At 47.8% G+C, this 22,896-nt stretch overlaps 1 protein-coding gene across 2 annotated transcripts; it reads right to left on the bottom strand.

The window, feature by feature from the left end:
• Positions 1 to 119: 119 nt before the first annotated feature.
• Pcsk7 (proprotein convertase subtilisin/kexin type 7) lies at positions 120 to 22,876 on the bottom strand. 2 transcript variants are annotated; one of them, XM_076925006.1, is made up of 17 exons: positions 22,728 to 22,876; positions 21,072 to 21,191; positions 20,004 to 20,480; positions 19,252 to 19,386; positions 18,318 to 18,483; positions 16,306 to 16,396; positions 14,833 to 14,887; positions 13,996 to 14,134; positions 13,143 to 13,243; positions 10,431 to 10,598; positions 9,953 to 10,060; positions 9,350 to 9,452; positions 3,658 to 3,814; positions 2,897 to 2,991; positions 2,003 to 2,096; positions 1,642 to 1,759; positions 120 to 1,366 (listed from the first exon to the last, which is right to left on the bottom strand). In XM_076925006.1, exons 3-17 carry the CDS (start codon positions 20,466 to 20,468, stop codon positions 1,001 to 1,003), a joined length of 2,361 nt encoding a protein of 786 aa, XP_076781121.1. In that variant the 5' UTR covers positions 20,469 to 20,480; positions 21,072 to 21,191; positions 22,728 to 22,876; the 3' UTR covers positions 120 to 1,000. The 2 variants fall into 2 exon arrangements, with proteins under 2 accessions (XP_076781121.1, XP_076781122.1); XM_076925007.1 differs by lacking the exon at positions 22,728 to 22,876 and adding an exon at positions 21,465 to 22,674.
• Positions 22,877 to 22,896: the final 20 nt, after the last annotated feature.

Raw genomic sequence — 22,896 nt, 5'->3', positions numbered from 1 at the left:
CTTCTCAGGACCCGCAGGCCCAGAGCTTCAGAGGAGGCAGGCCATGGGGAAGAAGAGTGACCTGCCATCTGCATAGCTCTGGGCTGGCAGAGGGGAGCAAGCTGGGAGTGGTGAAACTGTTTGGGTTTTTATACTTCTGCTTTTTATTTTGGAAAGCTGTGCTCCAAAAAAATTCAACAAAATGTTGCTTTGAAAAGTAAAAATCAAATCTTAAGCATTAAAACAATTCATATTAACAATTAGCTCAGAAGATGGGAAGGGAACAAGGCCAAGAATGGAGGAAAAGTCAGGCAGACAGCTGGCCTCTGGAATGAAGGCCAATTCCCTGAGCACGTCGCAGAGGAAGACAGGGTGGTCATAGGCAGTGGCTCTCAGGCTATCTTTGAAAACACTGTCTCAGCTCTCTGTAGTCCAGCTGGCCAACTTCCCCAGTGAGGCAGCAGGGTGCTGGGAATCCTGTGCCTTCCAGTTCTCTTGGGAACATGTCACCATTCCCTCAGCAGGAAGGGCGAATGGTAGTGCACATACGGGCAGGTTTAAGTTGGCTTCAGAACAGGCGCACAGAAAAGGGTAATAAAGGCAGCTGCTTTCAGGGCAGGCATGGCCAGGCTCTTGCCAGCCTCTCTCTGGGCCCTCGGTACAGTGACACTTCTGTTGAGAGCATTCCTAGGTATACAGGCACCTGTATAACTCATGAATGGCCTAGGACACTGACTAGCCGGAGAGAGATGGATTCAAGGGCTGCCTGGTTTCAGTGCCAACAATCCCTTGTCCAAAGGTTTTCAGCAAGGCTTAGCTAGAGGGGCCATGATCACCAGTCCTTTACCACTGCACTAGTTAAGATGGTCTTCATCCCCGCCAAGGAGGCTGAGAATGCTTCAGAGGCCTTGGGTCCCAGATGTTACTATCAGGACCATTCTCTTCTGAGCATCCATGATTGAAAGCCTCATAACCAAGTTTAGGAAGAGCCTGTTGTACATGGAGGAAGCTGGGCTTTAGGTCAGCAGACCTGTCCATCCTTCCCCTGCAGCAAGTCTGGGGATTGGTGGAGAGGACAATCCAGGTCACTCTTATTGTTGTGGGGCAGATTCCAGTCAGCTTCCCCCAGCAGCTCTGGGGCCAGAAAGCTGGATGCAGGTGTGCAGTCCCCATGCTCCGAGTCCACTCCATCCAGATCCTTGCTGCTGCACAGTGGCATTGATTCGAGTGCTGTCCCTGCTTCCTTGGAGTTTTGCCTTCGTGGGGGCCGGGAGAAGCATCCTTTCCTGCACCTCTGGGTGGGAGCCTTGCTTCTCTGGCTCAGGCACACTTCCAGCATGTAGTAAATGGTCCAGAAGACACTGAAGCAGCCCACCAGCACGAGGGTCTGGAAAGCCAAGCACTGGTGGGTTAGTGACAGGTCTAGCCCAGAAACACGAGCCCAGGCAGTCTCTCTCTTCTGGGACCACATTTCCCAACCCAAGCACCACCCTAACTTCTTATATACAGGTACTTTCCTCTAGGAGGACGCCAACCGTGATGCTAGGGCCTCATGTCCTCCAAATCTCTCGTTTCCCACTATATGTGGAGTGGGAGTAATACCAAGGAACAAATCCCCCAGGACAGTCCTGTCAGCTATGGCTGTACTTTTGGTCTCTGTACCTTGAGTGTGTTAGGGGTAATGGTGTAACCATCCTCCTCAGGAATTTTTAGCCCAGGTGGGCAAGGCAGAGTGAAGTCATCATGCAGGTATTTTCCACTCATAGCGCTTTCTAAGAGACTATAGAACGAAAAGAGACAAGGACACACTACTAACACGGTACTTACACCATCTGCCCTGATCTTGTAGCTGAAGAGGGTGAGGGGAGCCCCAAAGCAGGAAGAACAGAAGTACCATGGCTTCCCAGTCCATGGCTCTGTCCATTGGCCTAAGCCTAAAGCACAACTGGCGTTCAGAAGGAGGCTGGGCTTCCCTGCCTCTCAGGAGCCATCTCCCTCTCTCTCCTCTGATGGATGTACCTACCTTTGTCTGTCCTTGATGTCTACTGGACTCCACATGGAGCCATACAGGGTCAGCTGCCACTGCTGGAGGATGCCCACCTGGAGCGGCTCATCTCCTAGGGCAGTAAGTGGTAGACATAAGCTATGTACTGTTGGCCATGCATAACACAAGAGCCTGGCCCACCCAGCCACCCAAGGGGACTCAGACCACATGGTCTTCCATAGTTTGTGTCCCTTAGACCCCAAGGGTTCTGCAGAAGTACCTCACAGGGCCTCCTAGGGACAACAGAAAGGTTGAAGGGCATATGGAAAGCATATGGAAAGCAGTGTTTTGCCTTTGCCTCCCATACTCTGGGGATTCACCTGGACTTTTCCTTCAAAGGAAAAAATGTCCTTCTATCAAAACAAAGGTTCCAAAGCTGCCAGCCAAGTGGATACCTATACTGACTGGAGCTGGGAAGGCTGGGCTCCATGTCCAGCCTACCCGTGCTGATACTGCAGTTATGTCCTAGTCTTGCTATTGTGACCCTCACTGCTACCATGATCCTAAACAACTCACTTCAAGCCTAAGGACCTCAATTCTTCTAAAAAGCAAAATGGTGAAAATTTGTCCTGCCCTTACCTGCCTATCAGGACTGGCCGAAGGATGGTTATATGTGAAAGGGCTTGAAATGTGGTTTCAACAAGGAATTTTTGTTGCTATCCTGAGGAAAAATGGATCAGTCACTTCTCCAAGATGATAGAGGCAGTATATTAAATGAGCAGTTTGATGGGCAATGCCTACTTTTAGGAGAGGACATACTTATTGCATGTACCATCTTCACCAACATCAACTCTACCTATTACCCATGCAACACTTCCTGAGGGTAGTGTGAGACTCCAGGGGGACAAGGTAGTGTAAGACAGGAGGGCTCACCTACATCCCTGATAACCAGTCTGTAGACGCCTCTTGCTCTTTCTCCCCAGCACCGCACAGTGGAAAAGGTCCAGTCATTGAAGCCATTAGGATCCCTGGGAAAGAGCAAAGAAAGAGCACGTGGATGGCCTAGCAGACAGTTGAAACTTATCCCAGAACAGGAAAGGCATCATAAGCATTTGGGACAGTGCCATCCCGTTCCTGGGATCACAGGGTGTGAGAAAGTTCCATCCTCGTGTAAAGGCCACTAGTGAAAGCACGGGGCTAGAAATCCTACGGCTCGAAGTTTCTTTTCTCTCTCTTTAGACAGGTCAAACCATAAAGCCCTGGCTGGTCTTGAGCTTTTTTCCTTTTCCACCTAAGCAACTTGAGTACTGAAAAAAAGAGTATGTGCTTCTCTTTTTTCTGCATTCAGCCCAGCATGCTGAACAAGTGTCTCCAACTGAGCTTATACCTTAGGCTGCTGGCTTTTGAAACTGGGTCTTGCTAGATAGCCCAGGCTGGTGCCAAACTCACAATCCTCTTGTCTTATCAGCCTCCCCCGTGCGGGAACTATAGCCACCACAGGACTACACTTAGCTTTCCACAGGATTAGGAAAAATGCATGCAGAGTATAATGCCAAGTATGTTATGGACACTTGGATAAAGCATGGTCAATGGCTTCCAGCTGCTAAAGACAACCAGTGGTTCGGCTTCAGTATCTGCTTGAGAAGGCCCTTACTACGTAGAGAGGTTGGGAGGCCGTGAGCAGGTGTACGTACGAGTCCATGGTGCGGGGGGCGCCGATCAAAGACATCATGCCACTGGGACAAAACAGTTTCAGTTCTAAGCTGCCACGTCGTGGGTGAGTGATGGAGACTGTCACTGCCACATGTTCCAGGGTCTTCAGCCCCGACATCTCCAGGTCCGTCCTGCTGACTATAGGAAGTCAGGCTAGGCAGCTTGGAAACTAGACCATAAGCATGCCCTCATTTCATCCCAACATATACGAAGGTATACATGTACCAAAGCTATATACAACATCAGTAGTACGATGTTCTACTAGTACTAGAACTAGTACTACTACTAGTGAACTACTACTACTAGTAGTAGTTCTTGCATATGGAATGCAGTGCTATAATCAAGTTCCTACCTAGATTAGGGTCTAGCTAGGGAGACAATATGGCCACAAAGATATAAGAACTCCGTCAATGATTCCCCCACCCCCCAAACCGATCCACTGTGCACTTCCCATATTTCAGGTACTGTACAAGATGAAGAGAATACAAAGAGATGTGTGCATAGTCCCTAGCTTTACTTGCAAACACAAAACGATACTTGCTATGGGGCATATCAGATGAGGCACACAGCACTGACATGTTCTGGGTAAGGAATCAACTCAGACTAGCAGAGGGCATTCTAGGAGGGACCGGCATTAAAAAGAGAGAGGTAAACAGACAATCTTCGTGGATGGAAGACAATACAATAGTAAGTTATAAAGCTACTAGACTAGATACGCTTCAAAAAAGTTATGCAGAATGAAAAGTTGACTCAAAAGGATTTACACTGCATAATTACACTCGCCAGGTATCAGGGATAGGAAAGGGGTTCACGCAGCCACAAAGAGGTCCTATGATAGCACATTTCAGGTCCTGACTGTGGCAGTGGTTACACAAGTACACACACTCACACACACTCACACACACTCACACACACACACAACTAGCACTAGTAGCACTAGTAGTGAGGGGAACTAACACACTGGGAGACTCAACTAGGAATTAGACTGTAGTGAGATATAATTCTTCTTAAAATATCTTTTCTCACCTTAATTTGTTTCAACAATTAAAGCAAAGTTTAGCAACATCTTTTTAAAAATAATTTATTTTTATTTTATGTATAATGGTGTTTTGAATATATGTATAATTTGAAAGTATATATATATATATGTAAGGGTGCTGGAACAGGAGTTGTGAGCTGCCATGTGGGTACTGAGAATTGAACCTGGCCCTCTGGAAGATCAGCTTTTCTTTTCTTAAGATTTTTTTTGAGTACTGTATCTGCATGTACACCTGCCAGAAAAGGGCATGAGATCCCATTACAGATGGTTGTGAGCCACCATGTGGTTGCTGGTAATTAAACTCAGGACCTCTGGAAGAGCAGCCAGTGCCCTTAACTGTTGAGCCATCTCTCCAGCCCAAAGAGTAACATCTTAATTTTACAGATAAGGAAGACAGAGAGGTGCTGAGAAATATGGGAAAGGGAAACTAAGATAAGAAAGACTTGACTTTTTTTGTTTTGTTTTATGAGACAGGGTTTCTCTGTATAGCCCTGGCTGTCCTGGAACTCAGATTCACTTGCTTCTGTCTCCTGAGTGCGGGTGTGTGGCACCACCGCCAGGCTAAATTAAAAAAAAAAAAAAATACTATACAAAAGAAAAGTCAAACAATAACCCCTACTTTGCTTGATCCTTATACCTTACTCTTTCTTGTTTTGTTTCTTTGAGGCAAAATCTCTCTATGTAGCCCTGGCTGTCCTGGAACTTATTAAACAATAAGATCAGGCTGTTCTGGGACTCAGAAATCTTTCTGCCTTTGCCTCTCAAATGCTAGGATTAAAGGCATATACCACCAAGCCTGGCTTACAGTGACTTTTAAGTGCTGTGAACAGAGACTTGGATGGCAATGCATTTGGGTAAACTATTCTTTCTAATAGAATTAAATTAAGTTAATGCCTAAAATGGACTACTTTGAATACCAGCTGGTCGAGTGTTTGGTTTCAATCTGAAACAAGGTAAGAGTCATTTAGGAAGAGGGAACCTCAACTAAAAAAATGTCTCTACCGCACTGGCCTGTGGATGACTGACATGGGTGGGCCCAGCCCATGGAGGGGCAGTACCACCTCTGTGCAGGAGCTCATCAACAGTATAAGAGACCAGACATGTCAGCGAGCAGAGTTCCTCCAGTGTCTCTTCAGTTCCTTCTATGACAGACTATGTAATCTACAAACTAGAATAAACCTTTTCTTTTACACATTGCTTCTGGCCATGGTGTTTCAACAGCACCAGAAACCCAAAGAAACTGGCCGACCTTATATATCACATATTATTATATTGTCTTGAGCAATTTTTTCTTTTAACCTTTCATATTGTATCTAGAAGACACCAAGCTGTTTGCTTGTTTCCATAATCTGGTGTAAGCTATGACAATCTCTAGCCTTCCTATTTATTTTATGGGGAATCAAAATAAGATTTAAGCAGAGTAACTGTGCATAGAAGAGGGAGCTGAAATCAAACACAGCAGCTCTGACAAGGGAAGAAACAGGATGGTGGTGGTGGGGACACAGAGTCAGAAGACAGCTCCAAAGCCACTCATGGTTTTAGAATTTCAAGTACATAAAGAAAACAGGAGCTGGGCAGTGGTGGCGCACGCCTTTAATCCCAGCACTTAGGAGGCAGAGGCAGGCGGATTTCTGAGTTTGAGGCCAGCCTGGTCTACAGAGTGAGTTCCAGGACAGCCAAGGCTATACAGAGAAACCTTGTCTCGAAACCCCCCCGCCCTCCCCCCTCCCCCCTCCCCCCCAAAAAAGAAAGGAAAACATGAACCTCGGGCAGGGAGGGAGGCCAGAGAGGACAATGGAGCACAGGGAGTCACAGGCAGCAGAGCAAGATGGGCTAACCTATCTCTAAGATCAGTGCAACAAGAAGCTTCAGAAGGATGGACTACAAACTTATCCTTGAATGGGACCAAAAAAAGGAGCCCCCAGTGTGCTGGGAATACAGTTTACTAGCAGAGTACTTGCTAGCACCTAGGTTCAACACTATTAGGAAAGCAGGGTGGGGAGGGGAAGGAAGGGAAGAGGACAACACACACAGTCCTGAAGAACAGAGGGACTTTAGCCAGTAGAGAAGCAGGAGAAACAATGGTGGCCCGCAGCTGGGGAGGATGGGAGAGGGGAGCAGGACTTCATGTGGCAGAGGAGCAGCTGGCACACTGGGCTGCACACAAAGCACAGGTACAAGACTCTCCAATGAAGAGACTTCCTGGCAAAACCCACTCTCTTCCCACCCGATAGGGATTTAAGACCCAGTGTGAGCATCTTCCTCCTCACTGACTTCCAGTGGGAAAAAATGCAAGCCTGTTTTGCTCTTGAGTTGCACTGTTCAATATGCTTGCCTAGAAACATACAGATGGCTAAAATAAAAATTCACTGTGACTAAATGCAATTGGAAGGCAGAGGCAAATGGACTTGAGTTCGAGGCCAGCCTGGTCTACAGGGCAAGTTCCAGGACAGCCAGGCAGCCAGGGCTACACAAAGAAACCTGTCTCAAAAAGGAGAGAGAAAAAAAGTTCACTTCCTTGGTCACACTAGCTACCAATGAAATGTTTGACAGACTCAATAGCTGCACACATCTGGACATTTCCATTACAGTAAGCTAAAAGTCCTAGTTAACAATGCTCTGGACCCTTTAAGGTTATTTCATCTCTTCTGCTACTGTCTGGATACTTGGCTCCTTCTGCCTGCCGCCTTTCTCTTTAAAAACAGAGCCTCCTTCTGCAGTCCTGACTGGCCTGGAAGTCACTACATACCAAGATGAGCTTGCACTAATCTTCCTGTCCTGATGCTCAGCTGAGTGCTAGGACTACAGACAGCTGTCTTCATGCTCAGCTTCCCTCTGTCTCTTCCCTCAACCTACAGTCAGCCTGATGTTGCTTGAAGAGGAAGATTGGCTCTAGGGTCTGGACTATCTGTGGCTGTAAGGTCTATAATGTGTCTGGATTGATTGGGGCTGTCTGGGATGAGGTGTCTGGACCATCTAGGATTGATTGTAGGGGAGGGGGCATCTAGACTGTCTGGGGTTGAGTTGTTCAGTTTTGTACCATGTGAATTTCACTCCTTGATCATCAAGCCAGCCTTTCAGGCTCACACTTTCTGTTCTGTTTTGTTCTATCTATCGAGGGCTGAATGTACTCAAGGGAAGAAATCTCTTTCTGTGGCTTCTGAAGTGGGAAGGCCTGCTTACCACTCTGGTGAAGGACTCCACCAACCAGACCCCTAGATCTTTACCTCCCACCCCTGTATCCTGCCCTCTTCACTTCCCTTCTACACTTTCTAGTGACCAACAGGCAATTGCCAGCTGCCCAATACCCATGGAAGATGTCAGACTTTAAGGGGCCACATTCCCTGGAGAATGGGAAGTAGAGGCTAACAAAGCTGGGGAGGTCTCTGACCTTGAGGAGTTCACTGGCTCATCTGACAGAGTGAGTGGACACAGCCCCGAACAGAGTAAGGTTAAAAGGCCCACAATCCCCAAGACAGTGTGTAAAGGCCAGGGGCTTCCCAGAGCCACATTCCTGTATGTTCGTTGCCCTTCCTATGACAGTATGCTGCTCACGGAAAATGGGTTCCCTAGGCTGAGTCTCCTTCCACGTAGAGGGAAATTGACAGGAGTAGGATATGATTAGGGAGAAAAGTAAGTGTCCATGAAGAAAGACTGCCCTATCCTCACACCCAAAGTCCCTCCTTTGCTCATTCTTCTAGACACCATGTCTCTGGTCTGAGCGCTTTCAAGGGTCACAGGAGAAATAACGACAGAGTTCTAATATTAGCACAGAGCATATACACCTCAGTACTCACACAAAGTAGCAAATAACTCTGGTTGTCAAAATTTCTCAAGGGTAAAATATTGACCAATGGGGCTAAGGGTAGGACTAACCGAGATCTGTGCACACAGAGAAGCTGGGGTCTAGCTTAGTCATAGAGTACGTGTGCTTAGGATGTATGAGGCATTGGGTTCTGTCACAAGCACTAAAACAATAAAAATGCAGGCAGAGGGTCGCTGCACAAAACATCTGGATCCAGCTTCCCATCTCTCAGAAGGGTTTCTACCTCTGTGTTTAACATACACCACATCCCTTGGGTCAGATGGATGCCCTGCACTCCTTCACAGACTTGGTAATGAAGCAGAGAGGAAAGAGCAACGGCACAGTAGCAATGCTAGCCCAGAGGACTTGTCCTTGTGCTTCTGTCCCACCCCTTAGAGATGGCATCTGGCTTACTCTGGAGGAAATTAAGAACCTGGCCATGCATTCCTCTCCTTCATGCTGTGGCCTCTGGGCTGGAGAGAGCTGTTGGTATGATCTTAGCATCAAAGTCACAGGAACTTCTTTCAAGCCCTGCTGAGGCTCCCTAAGCCCCACTCCACTCAGCCCACTGCCTTCCTAGTCCATTGCTCACAGCTCCTTCCTACTATGAGGAACCCAGGAGAAAGGTCTTGTTAAGCAGCCAGAGGCCAGCCAACTCAGAAGCAGCAACATGCCCTAAAATGGTCAAAGAAAACTCCACAGGTTTGGCTACAGCTCAGCTACTGGTGGAAGGGGGAGAACTGGGCAAGCAGGATGATCTTAGCTTAGCTTCCCCATCACCCGCCTCAGGCCTTGGACCTAACATTAACCCCTTGTGCTGAAGGCTTACCATTCCATAGCACCTCCAGAGAGTGGGGGGACCGTGGAACAGCCTTATTTTCTTTCAGCATGGGGCTGACATAGGAAGCTAAGTAAGGGACGGATGTCCAGATCTGTTCAAAGAAAAGTAGGGGACAGCAATCAACAAACATAACTTACTGTAAACACACACACATTTACACACACACACACACACACACACTCACACACACACACACACTCACATACACACTCACACACAACACACACACACTCACACACACACACACAGTAAGCTCTCTAAGGTCTAACCCTAGCTTTCCTGTCATCATACTCTTTCACTTGAGGTTCCTTCTGTACACCAAATGCTCCTGAGAACAAGTTAAGAACTCAGAGGCAACCGCCATGGTCTGAAGGGAAGGAAAGCAAAAGCACTGAAAGCCCCAGAGTCCAACTGAGTTCTCCTTAGACTATACTGACAACCTGGGAACTTCTGCTTTCCGCTGATCTGGCCATCAGCCAGAATAAGGGCTAAAGTGATCAAGCACCAATAAAATGCCAGGCGATGTTAGGCACTGGTACCTTCCCTCAGTCTCTCTATGCAGGGTGTCCTGCTGGCTAACACCTGGTTCACCTTGGCTGCATTGACAAGCCTCCACGCGTTGAGCAGGCCAAAACCATGCTGATGGCTGTGGCTGAAGCCAGCCTCATTGGTGAGCCAGTCTGCATGATGATCTTCATACTGAAAGAATAAAGCCTTAGTGAGTCTCTAACATTGCCTGATTTTCTTCTCCCTGCTCACCTGGCAACCGATCTAGCCCAGACGTTCCCACTGAGGCCACTAGGAATGGGTTCCCTCAAAAAAGGTAAGAAAAAAAAGTCAAAACCCCAGGAGTAACTTGCCGCCCTAGAAGGACTCAAGAGGATGGGCTCCCAAGTGAGAGTGCCTTGCCACAGCTCATCTTGGGTCTGTGCTATTGATGAAGCCCTCACACCCATGCTTTATACATTCCACCCTGAGACATTTGAAATGTTTTGAGTCTGGAGTCTCCTGACGCCCAGCCATGGAGTGGGGTGGGCTGGGCACTGGTTAGCCGGTCGCCAACTCTCACCTGGGTGGCTGTGAAGACAATGATGTGCTGGACATCCCGCCATGTGAGGCAGGGCCGCACCTGCAGCATGAGGGCTATCATGCCAGCTGCCAGAGGGGCTGCAGCTGAGGTTCCTGTGTGGCCTTCAGTGCAGCCAGTACCCTTCTGAAGGTCCCAGTCAGTGGTCACCTGCCAAGTGGAATACAAGTTGAGAGGGGTTAGACACTGGAAGAAGGGAGCGAGAACATCCTGAACAAGCCTCTCGGGCAGCCTATCCTTTAGCTTTCCTTATGCAGAGGGCTGGGCATCGGAGCCCTTACTCCTTCCATCAATCTCTAGATGATGGGAACTGGAGTGACCTTGGGGGCCCAGCTGTAAGAAAAGGAGACAGAGCAGATGTGGGAGGATGTGGGTACACACAGTTTCTTAATTCTTGCTCCTCTAATTTTTTCCTTTTTTTCTTTTTATCATTTCATTCCTAAACTCTCTACGCCAACTCTCGTAATGTAGCTAGCCAGAGAAGCGGCTACAGCTCTACTGGGCTCCGGCTGGAGCTGGGGGAGAAACTGTGGCAACCCAGGGTGCATGTTCCCTAAGGTTATATAGCCTTTGCTTGAAGCCTACTGCACTTTCAGTATCTACATGGCCTGTCTGCCATGCACTACTGGCCACTGGACAAGCTGCTTTCCTGCTCTGGTTGGTGTCTTGGTGGGGTTTCGGTGAGCTCCTCTCTCCTACTTATGTCTTTCAGATAAGACATGAAAACTGGGAGAAGACAGTATCTGTTTGGCATCAAGGTCATGCCCTATCAACAAAAGTGTATCAAAAAGTTTAGCTGGGCAAGCCCTGTTAAACCTTCTCCCCATTACAAAGCCAGTGCAGGCTAGTACTTTTTTCTTTCAAACTTCTCTCCAGGGTGCCAACTTTCACTGAGCTGCCTTTCTCCATTGCCTCCCCCACCCCACCCCACCCCAGCTGTTACTGCAGCTGCCAAGGGATGTAATTTTCACCCAGACACTGTACTCTCCCAAAGGAAAGGGAAAAACACTCCATGCTGTAGTTTCAACCAGAAAGGAAGTCTGATTGGTGCCAGGGAACAGATTGATTTTTTCCTGTTAAGGAAACAGCTTCACACAGTGATAGTCTAGAGTACAGATGCAAAGTCTGCGAACTTGCCCATAATGGCAAGAACATCACACAGTGCTAGGAAAATCTAGGGAAGCTCCCTGGGCAAGAAGCCAGATGGTGGGAAGCCTATTCCCCTGGCCCTTATCCTCAGAGACAGCTCCATGCAGCTGCCTGGTCACACAACAGGAGGTTGCCAAGGCAAGGGCATTCCAAAGATGGGAACTTGGCTGAATAAACTCCCTTAACAAATCTGGACAAATTATAGTTCAGATGGAAGGTGGAGTGAGGGTGAGAAACTGAGCTGAGTTGGGACGGGCAAAGCTAGGCTGCGTAGAGCAACAGTGACAATTCCACTATGGAGCCTTCTCAGGTCCCTTGCAGGGGACAGGATGAGAGGGTCACAGAACTCTGCCAGGTGGTAAGGAACAGGTACTTGTTCTTCTAACATAGGCTAATAGTGCCCCAGGTCATCTGCAAACTTCTTTTCACTTTAGTCTATCCCCTTCTCTCTTCTCCCTGGGGTGGGGGTCAACTGGCACACAGTCTCGGAACATTGTGTTGACCAGAAGTCATTTACTGACATAACAAGTTCTTTTTGTAAGATGAACTTGACCCTGTGCGAAGCAGCAGCTACTTAATTCCCAGTAACTCAGGGACAACCCAATGGCTACTGGCAAACGCTGACAAGTATCTGGCTCCTGCCCAGTTCTGGCCTGGAGCATTCTATTCTTACTTGACACTGTTGGTGGCAACAGGGACATCCAGGGTGCTCTGGGACTCCGGTCCAGACGCTTGACTTATGTAGGCTGGGCTGGAGCCCAGCACATGTCCCTGAGTCCTTCAAGGTTTGTGGGACTAAGGAGGTTCTCCATTCCCCTACTGCATTCTCAGGCTTTGGCTTGAATCAGAGGTCTAGAGAAGGACAGGGTAGGTTCTAACTTCCTGTCTTGTACATCCCTGAGACAAGCACTGCCTTTATTCCTAAGGTAAACATGGCATCAGTATTTATAAAAGGACTGAACAGCACACAGGAAGTTGTAAAAGCCCAAATTCTACCATAGGTATCCTACAAACAAGGTAAAAAGTTTAAGATCGGCCGGGCAGTGGTGGCGCACGCCTTTAATCCCAGCACTTGGGAGGCAGAGGCAGGTGGATTTCTGAGTTCGAGGCCAGCCTGGTTTACAGAGTGAGTTCCAGGACAGCCAGGGCTACACAGAGAAACCCTGTCTCAAAACAACCAAAAAACCAAACCACCACCACCACCAACAACAACAACAACAACAAAAGTTTAAGATGGAAACCACTAATCCTGGAAGATCAGGAGTTCAAGGGAATCCTCAGTTACATAGTGTACTGAAGGCCAGCCTAGATTCTATGACTCTTTCTCAAAAAATGAAATGAAAAAGAGAATTGTTTTATCAGGTGTGGTGCATCCCATCTGTATCTCAACATACAGGAAGCCAAGGCAAGAAAATGGCTAGTAAATTCAAGGCCACTTTGAACCATGTTATGAGTTCCAAGCCTGGCTGGGCTACAGAGTGAGCCCTTGTCTTGAACCACCCCTGCTCCCCACCCCAACATGGGAAGGCCCCCAGAAGTGCTCACAATACTCCGCAGCATCTTGTCTCCACCACTGAAGGTGACCGCCAGCATGGAGGCACACTCCTCGGCATAAAAAGGCATCCGTCCCTCCTCGTCCACAGCTCCTGGCACAGAAAAGCAGGACAGGGGCTCATATAAGGAGTGGATCCTATAGCTAGCACCCAATACCACAGTTGTCTTCATCATGGGATGAGTAAAGGAATGATCACAGTCCTCGTCTGTATGTGGGCAGGTAGCCTCAAATGGCAGAGGGATTCTTGCACTATACCACTCTTCCCATAGACTTCAGGCGAAATCCAGGCCCTCCATCTCTGTACTTAGTCACTGTTTTCAGTATGTACTAGGATCTCCTGTGAGTCATACACATTAGGTATTAGAGTCTGTGGAAAGGGCTACATCCTGAAAGGAATAGGAAGGACACAGTATGCAGTGGGAGAAGCAGGTAGGGACAGTTCCTTGTGATCTAAGGAGTCAGAATGAGGCTGATGTCAAGCCTATAGTCAGGTAGGAAGTCAAGTAAACAAATAATAATAAAAAGTGAAATGATAAAAGTTCTAATTAGGAGTGCAAGACAGAATTCCTTAATTCAGATTAAAGGGTAGCCAGAGGCAGCTTCAAGCCAGTGGCCGTGGAAAGAGAACCAAGTGGAGCTCAAACCTGTCATAATGACAGTGAAAACGGGGTGATTTCTAGGACACGGATGACCGTGCCCTGAGAAACCCTGAGAGCTTGCAAAAGCTGGGCAGTACTATCCGATCCTCAAGAGACGATCCTTATTACACATTTAGATAAACAGAATGAAGAGAGACACAAAACACCCGGTGACTCCATGCCCATGGAGTCTCTAGACCACTACCTATGGTGACAGTGTAGATGGAGTTGGCATAGCCATCATAGTTGCAGTTGTCATTGTGCTGGCCCCCATTACCACTGGCAACCACAAAGATACTTCCAAAGCCTTGGCGACCAGCCATCACTCCATGTTGTAAGGCAGCCTGAAGAACAAAAATGTCAGGATATTAGTCAAGTAGCTAATAGAAAAACCTGTACCCACTGAACCAGCCACCCTTCTCCTCCCACTTCTAGAAAGCAAAGAACAAAGGAGAGGCCCTGGGCAAGAGGGAAAAAGATTCAGACACACATATAAAGTCGGGAGAAAGCGAAGAATTAACAGTGCTTGGGCTGCAGAGATAGCTTAGTGGTTAAGAGCACTGGCTGCTCTTCCAGAGGACTCAGATTCAATTCTCAGAACCCACATGACAGCTCACAACTGTCTATAACTCCAGTTCCAGGGAATCTGACACCTTCACATAGATATGCATGCAGGAAAAACACCACTGCACATAAAAATCAATAAATCTAGAAGAAAAAAAAAGACTGAATAGTCTTTTGACAGACATATTCTGCTTATCAGATAACTGAGCAGGGTGAGGAACAGAAACCCAGAATGAGATCCAAGAGAAATAAGCTGGAAGTTATTTCATTCTTTCTCTGAGCACCAGTGTCCCACAGGCCCCCATTCCAAGCGAGACACACAATCTTTCTTGACAGGATGGATGACACAGCTATGTTAAATGTTGTAAGTTGGGCACTATAATGAAGGTAGAATAGGAAGAGAGTCTGACTGGTGGTTCTTCTAAAATCAAATAAAGAGGGTCCCAAAGGTTTTCCAGTCCTCATGCTCTTCAGATACCTTCCCAAGCTGATGAGGCCCATCCACTGTCTTGCCATCATCATCTGGGCCCCAGCTGTTGAGATACGCAAAGGGAAGAATAGAACCAAGTTAGAGCTACCCAGCTAGGGCCTCCCTGTCTCACTGAGCCACTCTCCCTACCCAGCTAGGGCCTCCCTGTCTCACTGAGCCACTCTCCCTACCCAGCTAGGGCCTCCCTGTCTCACTGAGCTGCTCTCCTGCCTGCAGCTTTTACTCTTCTCCCAAGGAACCCCATGATTAAAAGACACATGGTGTCTAGGGTCCATTTTCTTCCAAAGTGGAAAATGAAAGTATACGCTGAGACTCTTCTTTATTTGGAAATGTCCCAAATTAAAATGACTTTATCTTGTCTACCCTTCCTCAGGTCCCAGGGAAGCAGAAGACACATAGTGAATAGGGACAGGCCATCCTGTCATTTACAGAGTTACTACTAGGTTTGATAAAAGCCGCTCAGCTTGCATAAGCTTTTGGATCTTTTTTGAATTAATTAAAATTTATTTTATGTGTCTGAGTTTTGCCTAAATACATGTACAAGTTCAACATGTGTGGAGAACCCCAAGAGGCCAGGTTTCAGATTCCCTCAAACTGGAGTGACAGACAGTTGTGAGCCATCACGTTGTTACTGGGAACTGAAACCAGGTCCTCTGTAAGAGCATCAAGTGCTCTCAGCCGCCAAGCCATCCTTCTAGCGCCCAGGTTTTTATTGTTGTCACCAAGATAAGCATTTCTGTGTAACCCCAGCTGTCCTGGAACTCATTATATAGACCAGGTTGGCCTTGAATTTAGAGATCCATCTGCCTCTACCTTTGAGTGCTGAGATTAAGTGTGCTGACATGCACACAAGATAAGACAAGACAGTTCTTGGTTCTTAAGTTGAGCAGGGCCAGTGAAATGCCTCAGGAGGTAAAGGTGTTTGCTATGCAAAACCCAGTCACTTTGATCCCAGGGGCCCATATAAAGGTAGAAAGAGAAACTGCACAAGGTCAACCTCTGACCATGGTACTGGCACCCCCCATCTCTCCCGCCTCCAATAACAACAGATTAAAGAGAATTTAAGAAAGTACTGGTTAGGGGAAGAACAGGCTTTATCAATATGACGGGGCTGTCTACCCTAAAATCCTCTTATCCAGCTCCTAAACCCACAGCCTGAAGCTTCAAGTGCATCTTTGCAGAGGAGGACTGGAGTCAGTGCACTTTCTTCCATGAGCATTGTAAGTTTACACAACAAATGCAGGCATGTTGGGACACTCTTTTTCGGGCAAGTTTAAGATCGAGCACCCAGGGGTTGAGGATCTAGATAAATGAGGAAAAATGACCTTATTAGCTGAGTCTAACAAGGAACCCCTGTGAGGCTAGAGACAGCCTGTTTTGCTATGCTTCGTTTGTTTTTTTGTTTTGTTTTGTTTTTTTTGAAAGATCTGTCCCAGAGACTCGAGTCTCTCCTCTCCTCACCTGCAGCTGTAGATGTCATTGATCTGATAGTGCTTGTTGAATGCCACGGCCTCCATACTGTCTGTGAGAGGTCCATCCAGCACCCGGATACCTAGGTAAGGAAGGGACAGCAGCTCCTCACTGATACTAGCACACATTCCCCAAGTGGTAGGGTGGTATGTGTGGAAGATCTGTATGTTCTTTTGCATTTTTGTGTGTGCACAAGTTTCATAGCTACATATGTGGGGGTATGAATTCATTACAGTGTGTGTGTGTGTGTGTGTGTGTGTGTGTGTGTGTGTGTGTGTGTGTGTGTGTTGGCAAAAAGTCGTCTGTCTTGGATAACATTCTTCAGAACCCTTGTGTTTGACACAGGGCCTCTCACTGGGACCCAGGGAACCAGCTAAGGCTGGTTGGCCAGTGAGCCCCATGGATTCATCTGTCTCTGGGTTCCCAGTGCTAGGATTACAAGAAAATCAAATCATTTCTAGCTTTTTACATGGGTGCCAGGAATTGAATTTAGGTCCTCATGCTTGTATGGCAAGCACTTTACGGAAGTACACACCGAATCTCTCTTTTGTACTCTGCATTTTATACCATATACAAGTATTAGTTTAAAAAATTTTAGTTTGTTTATTTCTTTGTTTGTTTTTTTTTTTTGGGGGGGGGGGAGGACAGGGTTTCTCTGTGTAGTCCTGGTTCTCTTAGCACTCACTTTATAGACCAGGCTGGCCTTGAACTCAAGAGATCTTCCTGCTTCTGCTTCCTGAGAGCTGGGATTAAAAGCATGTGCCACTACAGTCTGTCTTTTTTTTTTTTTTTTTTTTTTTTTTTAAAGACAGGGTCTTAGCCAGCTTAGGCTTGTTTCAAACTTACTACATAGCAGAAGATGATCTTGAATCCCTGATCCTCCTGCCCCTACATCCTAAATTCTGGGATTATGGACAGGTGGGTAGGTACTGCCATGCCTAGCTTTCAAGTGTCTTATTACTATCATGCTTAAACTCAGATCTAATGATCCTGAGAGCACTGGGTTAAAATATAGGTAATTTAAGATTTCCCCTCTTAGCTTGGCATTACATGTGAAACACCCAGCTTAGTGACTGACACAATAAAGGAATTAAGTAGTATTCATTCCCTTTGCTATCCTAGTGACGCTCAAGTTCTTTCTCTAGAATGGAGTGAGTCACAGTGTGGTGATAAGGTAATAACAAATGGGGATTTGCAGAGTGCTGAGGCCCCCTGCTGGAAAACATGAGGGTTACAGCCAGTCTGTTGAGACTATTGGTTCCCAGGGTTCAGGAGTGCTCATCCTTTCTCCTTGATCCACAAGACTGGGAGATGAAGAATCATACAACTACCTTTTTTTCTTTTTTTTTTTTTTTTTTTTTTTTTTTTGGTTTTTTTGAGACAGGGTTTCTCTGTGTAGCCCTGGCTGTCCTGGAACTCACTCTGTAGACCAGGCTGGCCTCGAACTCAGAAATCTACCTGCCTCTGCCTCCCAAGTGCTGGGATTAAAGCGTGCGCCACCACTGCCCGGCACAACTACCTCTTTTAAGAGCCATATAACTACTCTCTTAAGAGAATGGTGAGCAGGGGACTGGAGAGGTGGGAATAAGAGAGCAGCCTCCATAGATGTGGAGTTGTAGAGCAAACTATGATAAAATACAAAAACAGCAGCAGAGCACAGTCAGCTCAAAGGAGGTGTCAGTCATGTGGGTCAGTGTGAACAGAGACATGATCACAAACAGGAAAGAGACTTGAGCAGGTGCTGCTTGAGATCTATATAGCCCACAATATAAGCATCTGCACGTTTACCTGTTTTATACTGTACAATAGATATTATTGCTAAAAGCCCATTTGAAAAATCACAGCCCTGAAAAAGTCAAGGAGTTAAGTAACTGCTATGCTCTTATTCCTTACTCTAGGCTACAGACATCTGAGGGTGTGAAAAAGAAATTTCAGAATGGGGAAGGTAGAGAATGATCACTGTGTTCCGGGAGCTTCCTAAGGAAAGGGGAAGCATGAGTTACCTGCTATTCGGCTCCCATAGGCCACGCCTACTGCACAGAAGCTGTTGTTGGGTACAGCTGCAATTTCTCCTGCACACCGGGTCCCATGGTGGTTACCATTCTCCTCATCAGGGTGGGGCATAGGATCTGGGTCATTAGAGTTGAGGTCATAGCTTCCCTCTGGGCTCTGAAACATTTAAGGGTCAACAAGTGGTTACTTACTGGTTTGATGGAGTCAGTTCCTAAACATCAGGGAGAACAGGAACTGGGAGTTTCCACCTCCAAATCAGGGTAGAAAGTCCACTGCCTCGAGCAAACAAGGGTTATAAGATATGAGCCAAGGACACTGGAGAAACGGAGAAGGGCAGGGCTAGTTTGTTGTTTTGTTCTAATCAAACTTCTCTCTTGTCTGGTATAGGACTGTGCCCACTGCTTGGGGGAAACCTGGGGTAAAAGATTTCAGACTTTATTTTAAAGATTTATTCATTTTACATATGTGAGTACACTGTAGCTGTCTTTAGACACACCAGAAGAGAACATCGGATCTCATTACGGATGGTTGTGAGCCACCATGTGGTTGCTGGGAATTGAACTCAGGACCTCTGGCAGAGGTTACTCGTAACCACTGAGCCATCTCTCCAGCCCCGATTCCAGACTTTCCAAAGGTCACACCTTAGCTAGACATTTTCAGAACCTCTGAAGAGAAAGTAGTTGCCTATGGGGCCGATCCCTGCTCCCCTTCCAGGTTAAGTAGCAACAACAGGATGCAGGAATTGACTCGCTACAGAGTCAATTCAACTTCTGGGCTTTAACTGCGAGTTTGGGAAGCCGACTGAGAAAGGAGACAGGAACACTACGGCCTCCCAGGCTGTCTGCCTTGGGTCAGCGCCTTCTAGGAAAAGGGACAAAAAGGAAGGAGCAGGGTGGCAGCAAGGGCTCCCTCCAGGCCACTCACATAGTTGGGTGCGATGTCCTGGATGGTGTGCTCCACTCCGTCATCCACCACCACCACCGTCACCCCTCGCCCTGTTACATTTCGCTCCCATACACCTGTCACGTTGATGTCTCTTCCTGGGCTCCGCCGATTATTCTGTAGAAGACAGAAATCGACCAACACATAGCTCAGCCCAGAGAGACAAGTTCAAGCTACCCCTTCCCTTGGCTTCTATCAAGGAGCCAAACAGAGGCTACAGACAACAGGTTAGTGGGAAACAGAGCCTGCCCCTCTGATGGATTCTTGGCCTCACTTGTGGGAGCTCAAGGGCTCAGTGGTGGCTAGGGCTCAGTGGTTGGTGATTATCCTGCAGTAAGGTCAGCAATCAGCCTGTACAGAACAGGGTCCACCACGATTAAGACACTTTTCTAAAAGTTTCATATACACACTTGTTTGTTTTAACAGTCACTCCATGAAGTATGTACTGCTACAACCTCCATTTTACAGATGGGGCACAGAAAGGTGAAGCAGCTCAGCCAAAGGTACATGCTAGAAAGTGAAGGCTAGAAGAGGAGCGCGGGTAGACCAGCTGCAGTGAGTGCATTCACCCTCAGCACTGCCTTGTCTTCACAGCAGACAGGGAAGGCATGGGCTAAGAGCAAACTATATTCCCAGTCCACAGACGTGTCCCCTTCAGTAAAGCACAGGCAGTGGGAGAGAGCCTCAGTCAAAAGCAGACTAGAGCAGGCCCTGTCTCCCTGAGCTGTACTTACCAGGTGCCACTGCTGAGGATACTTGGGGTCATTGAAGTGGATGCTGCGCTTGGCCCTCTTCAGCAGTCTCTGCTCTGAGTGCCAGCGCACGGCTTCATGCCTGGCTAACACAGCCTCTGCCTGTTGCCGCATGGCCTCCACCTCCATGGCTGGCCTGTGCCCAGCTGGCTGGACAAAGAGGTAGTGGCCCTGGAGCTCTCCAATGCGTCCAGCATTCACCAGCCCTGCTGCCTGGGCCACAGCATCTGCCTGTTGTGTCAGACTCTCTTCTTTCCTCTCACCTTCTAGGCTGTCCAGATGTACGGCCCAGCTTAGACCCCCTGTACCCAAGGTGTCAAGCCCACCTGCCTCTGACAGGCCCATGACCTGGGGAACCAGAATGCAGATGGCTAATTCCAGCCAGAGGCAGATAGGCAGGCCCAGGCGGGCATCCAAGTGTGGGACTTTCTGCCTCCCTTTCGGCATCAGAACAGCAGGCTGCAGACAAAGGGAAAAGAATCAGCAAAGAAAGAGCCAGCAACTGTAGGAATTTCAGAGAATGACTGTGGTCTGTTGGTGTGCTTCCCTTGGAAAGCCCAACACACCTCATTCAAGTCATTAGTCACTTGACATTCATAGTCTTTCCCTCCCCTACCAATTACATATGTCCCTAATCAAAATGTTAACCCCCCAGGTAGAGTATGAGCCAGGGCTAACCCCGGGGGAATGACTCCTATGGCACAATGGGCCATCCCTTGGTGCCACAATATCCAGGTATCATCCAGGTGCTTGTGGCTTCAGGCTGGTCGTTCAGGTACTCCAAGTACACATCACTTCCATGACTGACAGCATCAGGACCCCACTTTCCTCTTTTTTTTTTAAACTTGATCTCACTATGTAACTCTGGTCATCCTGGAACTCACTATGTAAGCCATCATGCTGGCCTCAAATTCACAGAGATCTACCTGCATCTACCTGGGATTCCAGGCATGAGCCACCACACTCAGCTCTTCCTCCCTCTCATTTAGAAACAACACAAGTCTTTTTCCCAGTTGACCTCTGTCTCCTACTGTGGGGCCCCATTCCTACCTGGGCTCTCTATGAAGTTTAGGTCCTGGTCTGGGTAACCATATCACACTCATTTTGTGAAACTGGAGGGAGATGTCACCTTCACCGTGAGCAGTGTCGACTAGGAATACAGCTGCAGACCTGTGGGCCAAAGAACAGAAACAACAACAAAAAAGACGTCTCACCAAAGTCAGCAAAGCAGAAGCTACAGTAAAGGCTATGCCTGACCAGTGACCATTGTTAAGTATCATTTCCAGGGATCTAAAACAGGTCACAGACTAGGAGACATCCATCCCAACAAGGCCATACCAATACAGAACCCAGATACACCACTTCTTGACCTATCACGTCATTTTCTTCTTGTTTGCTTCTTTAAAGGCTTAGTAATACCTAACTGTTAGCATCCCCCATTACCTGGAAATTGGCAATCCAGCCCCTCGAAGTCCAGATAGGAAAATCAGGTAGAAAGCCAGATAAAGAAAATAAAACGTAGCAGGTATAAATGCATGTTGGTAACTAGGAGAGAGGAAATGACTGGCAAGAAGATCCCTGTCTTACCAAGTTGGGTTTTCAGTGAAGGCATAGGCTCCAGCCCTGTCTTCAACCACCCAAAGGGAAAAAACAAAAACAAAAACAAACAAACAAAAAAAAAAACAAACCACCAAATTAGAACTATCGAGCAACTGTGGGGACAGGCAAGGCACATGTGGGGTCCTGAGCTCCTTTAAACTCATGACTATCTACCGAGCCCACCCTGGAGCAGTCTTGGTACCCAGACATACACTGGATGGTGCCAACTTAAAAAACTCTGGAAAAGACTTTTACCAAAGACTCCCTGGACCTCAGTCACTCTGTATACCAGGGTGCCCTGGAACTCAAAAGACCAGCCTGCTTCCGCCTTCAGAGTGCTGGGATCATAAAAGTGTGTGCCAACACCCAGCTTAAACAAGCTTTCTTTATCTAATAAAGGTTGGATTTCGAGAACTCATGATTCTCTTGTTTTCCAGTGCTTTACTGCTGTGATTACAGGTGTGGGACACCTTAAGTTCCCTGGCATATTTCCTCTTAACATTCTTCCTGCCCCAGAGCCGCTTCGATTTGTCCCAAGATACCCAGGTGCCTTCCCTCGTCTGCATATAAGTAAACCCACAGTCTGGTTTGATAGCAGTCATCCACCCAGGCAGGCTCCTACAGTCTCTGTAGGTTCCAACAGAGCTGTCTGGAAGAGAAACCGAGCTTTTTTTTTTCTGTTGCCCAGGGGCACAGCAGCACTTATTCTCAGGCTTCTGGGCAAGAATTCTTAAGCAGTCTCTGAAAATAGACATCCCACTTCCTCATCTACCTTAGGGTAGAAAAGCACCATTCCTGTTCAAGATTCTGCTCTTAAGCCACCGTCCTTCAAGCCCCTTCACCCCGCTCACAGGAACCAGGATCTGGACAGAGTTAGTTTACTGATGGCCCCCGCGAACTCGGCTGTTCTGTGCAATGCGCCCCTGTCTCATTAGGACCAACGCTGTCCGGAACCAACGACCCGGAGGCCGGGTCCCTCTGGGGTCGCCCACGCCAGGACCCAAGGTGCCCTCAGCGCAGCACCTCCTCCGCAGAAGCCGACCAGCCCTAGTGCAGGGCCACCCGTATATCCGAGGGCCAGCCCCCGACGTCTACCCCCCAACTCACCCACAGCCTCCGTTGCTACTGTTGCCGCTGCCGCCGCCGCAGCCGCCACCCTGCGGAAACTCTCGGCTTCCCGGGAGCCGGAGGCGCCACTGACAGCAACATCACTTCCGCCCCGCGCCGCAGCCAATCAGCGGCTGGGCCTGCGGCCTCTTGACCAGCGGGCCGAGCT

The sequence above is a fragment of the Arvicanthis niloticus genome, chromosome 26 (genome assembly GCF_011762505.2).
Source record: "Arvicanthis niloticus isolate mArvNil1 chromosome 26, mArvNil1.pat.X, whole genome shotgun sequence".
NCBI classification, from domain to species: Eukaryota; Metazoa; Chordata; class Mammalia; order Rodentia; family Muridae; genus Arvicanthis; species Arvicanthis niloticus.
This window is presented reverse-complemented; position numbering and strand designations above follow the sequence as displayed.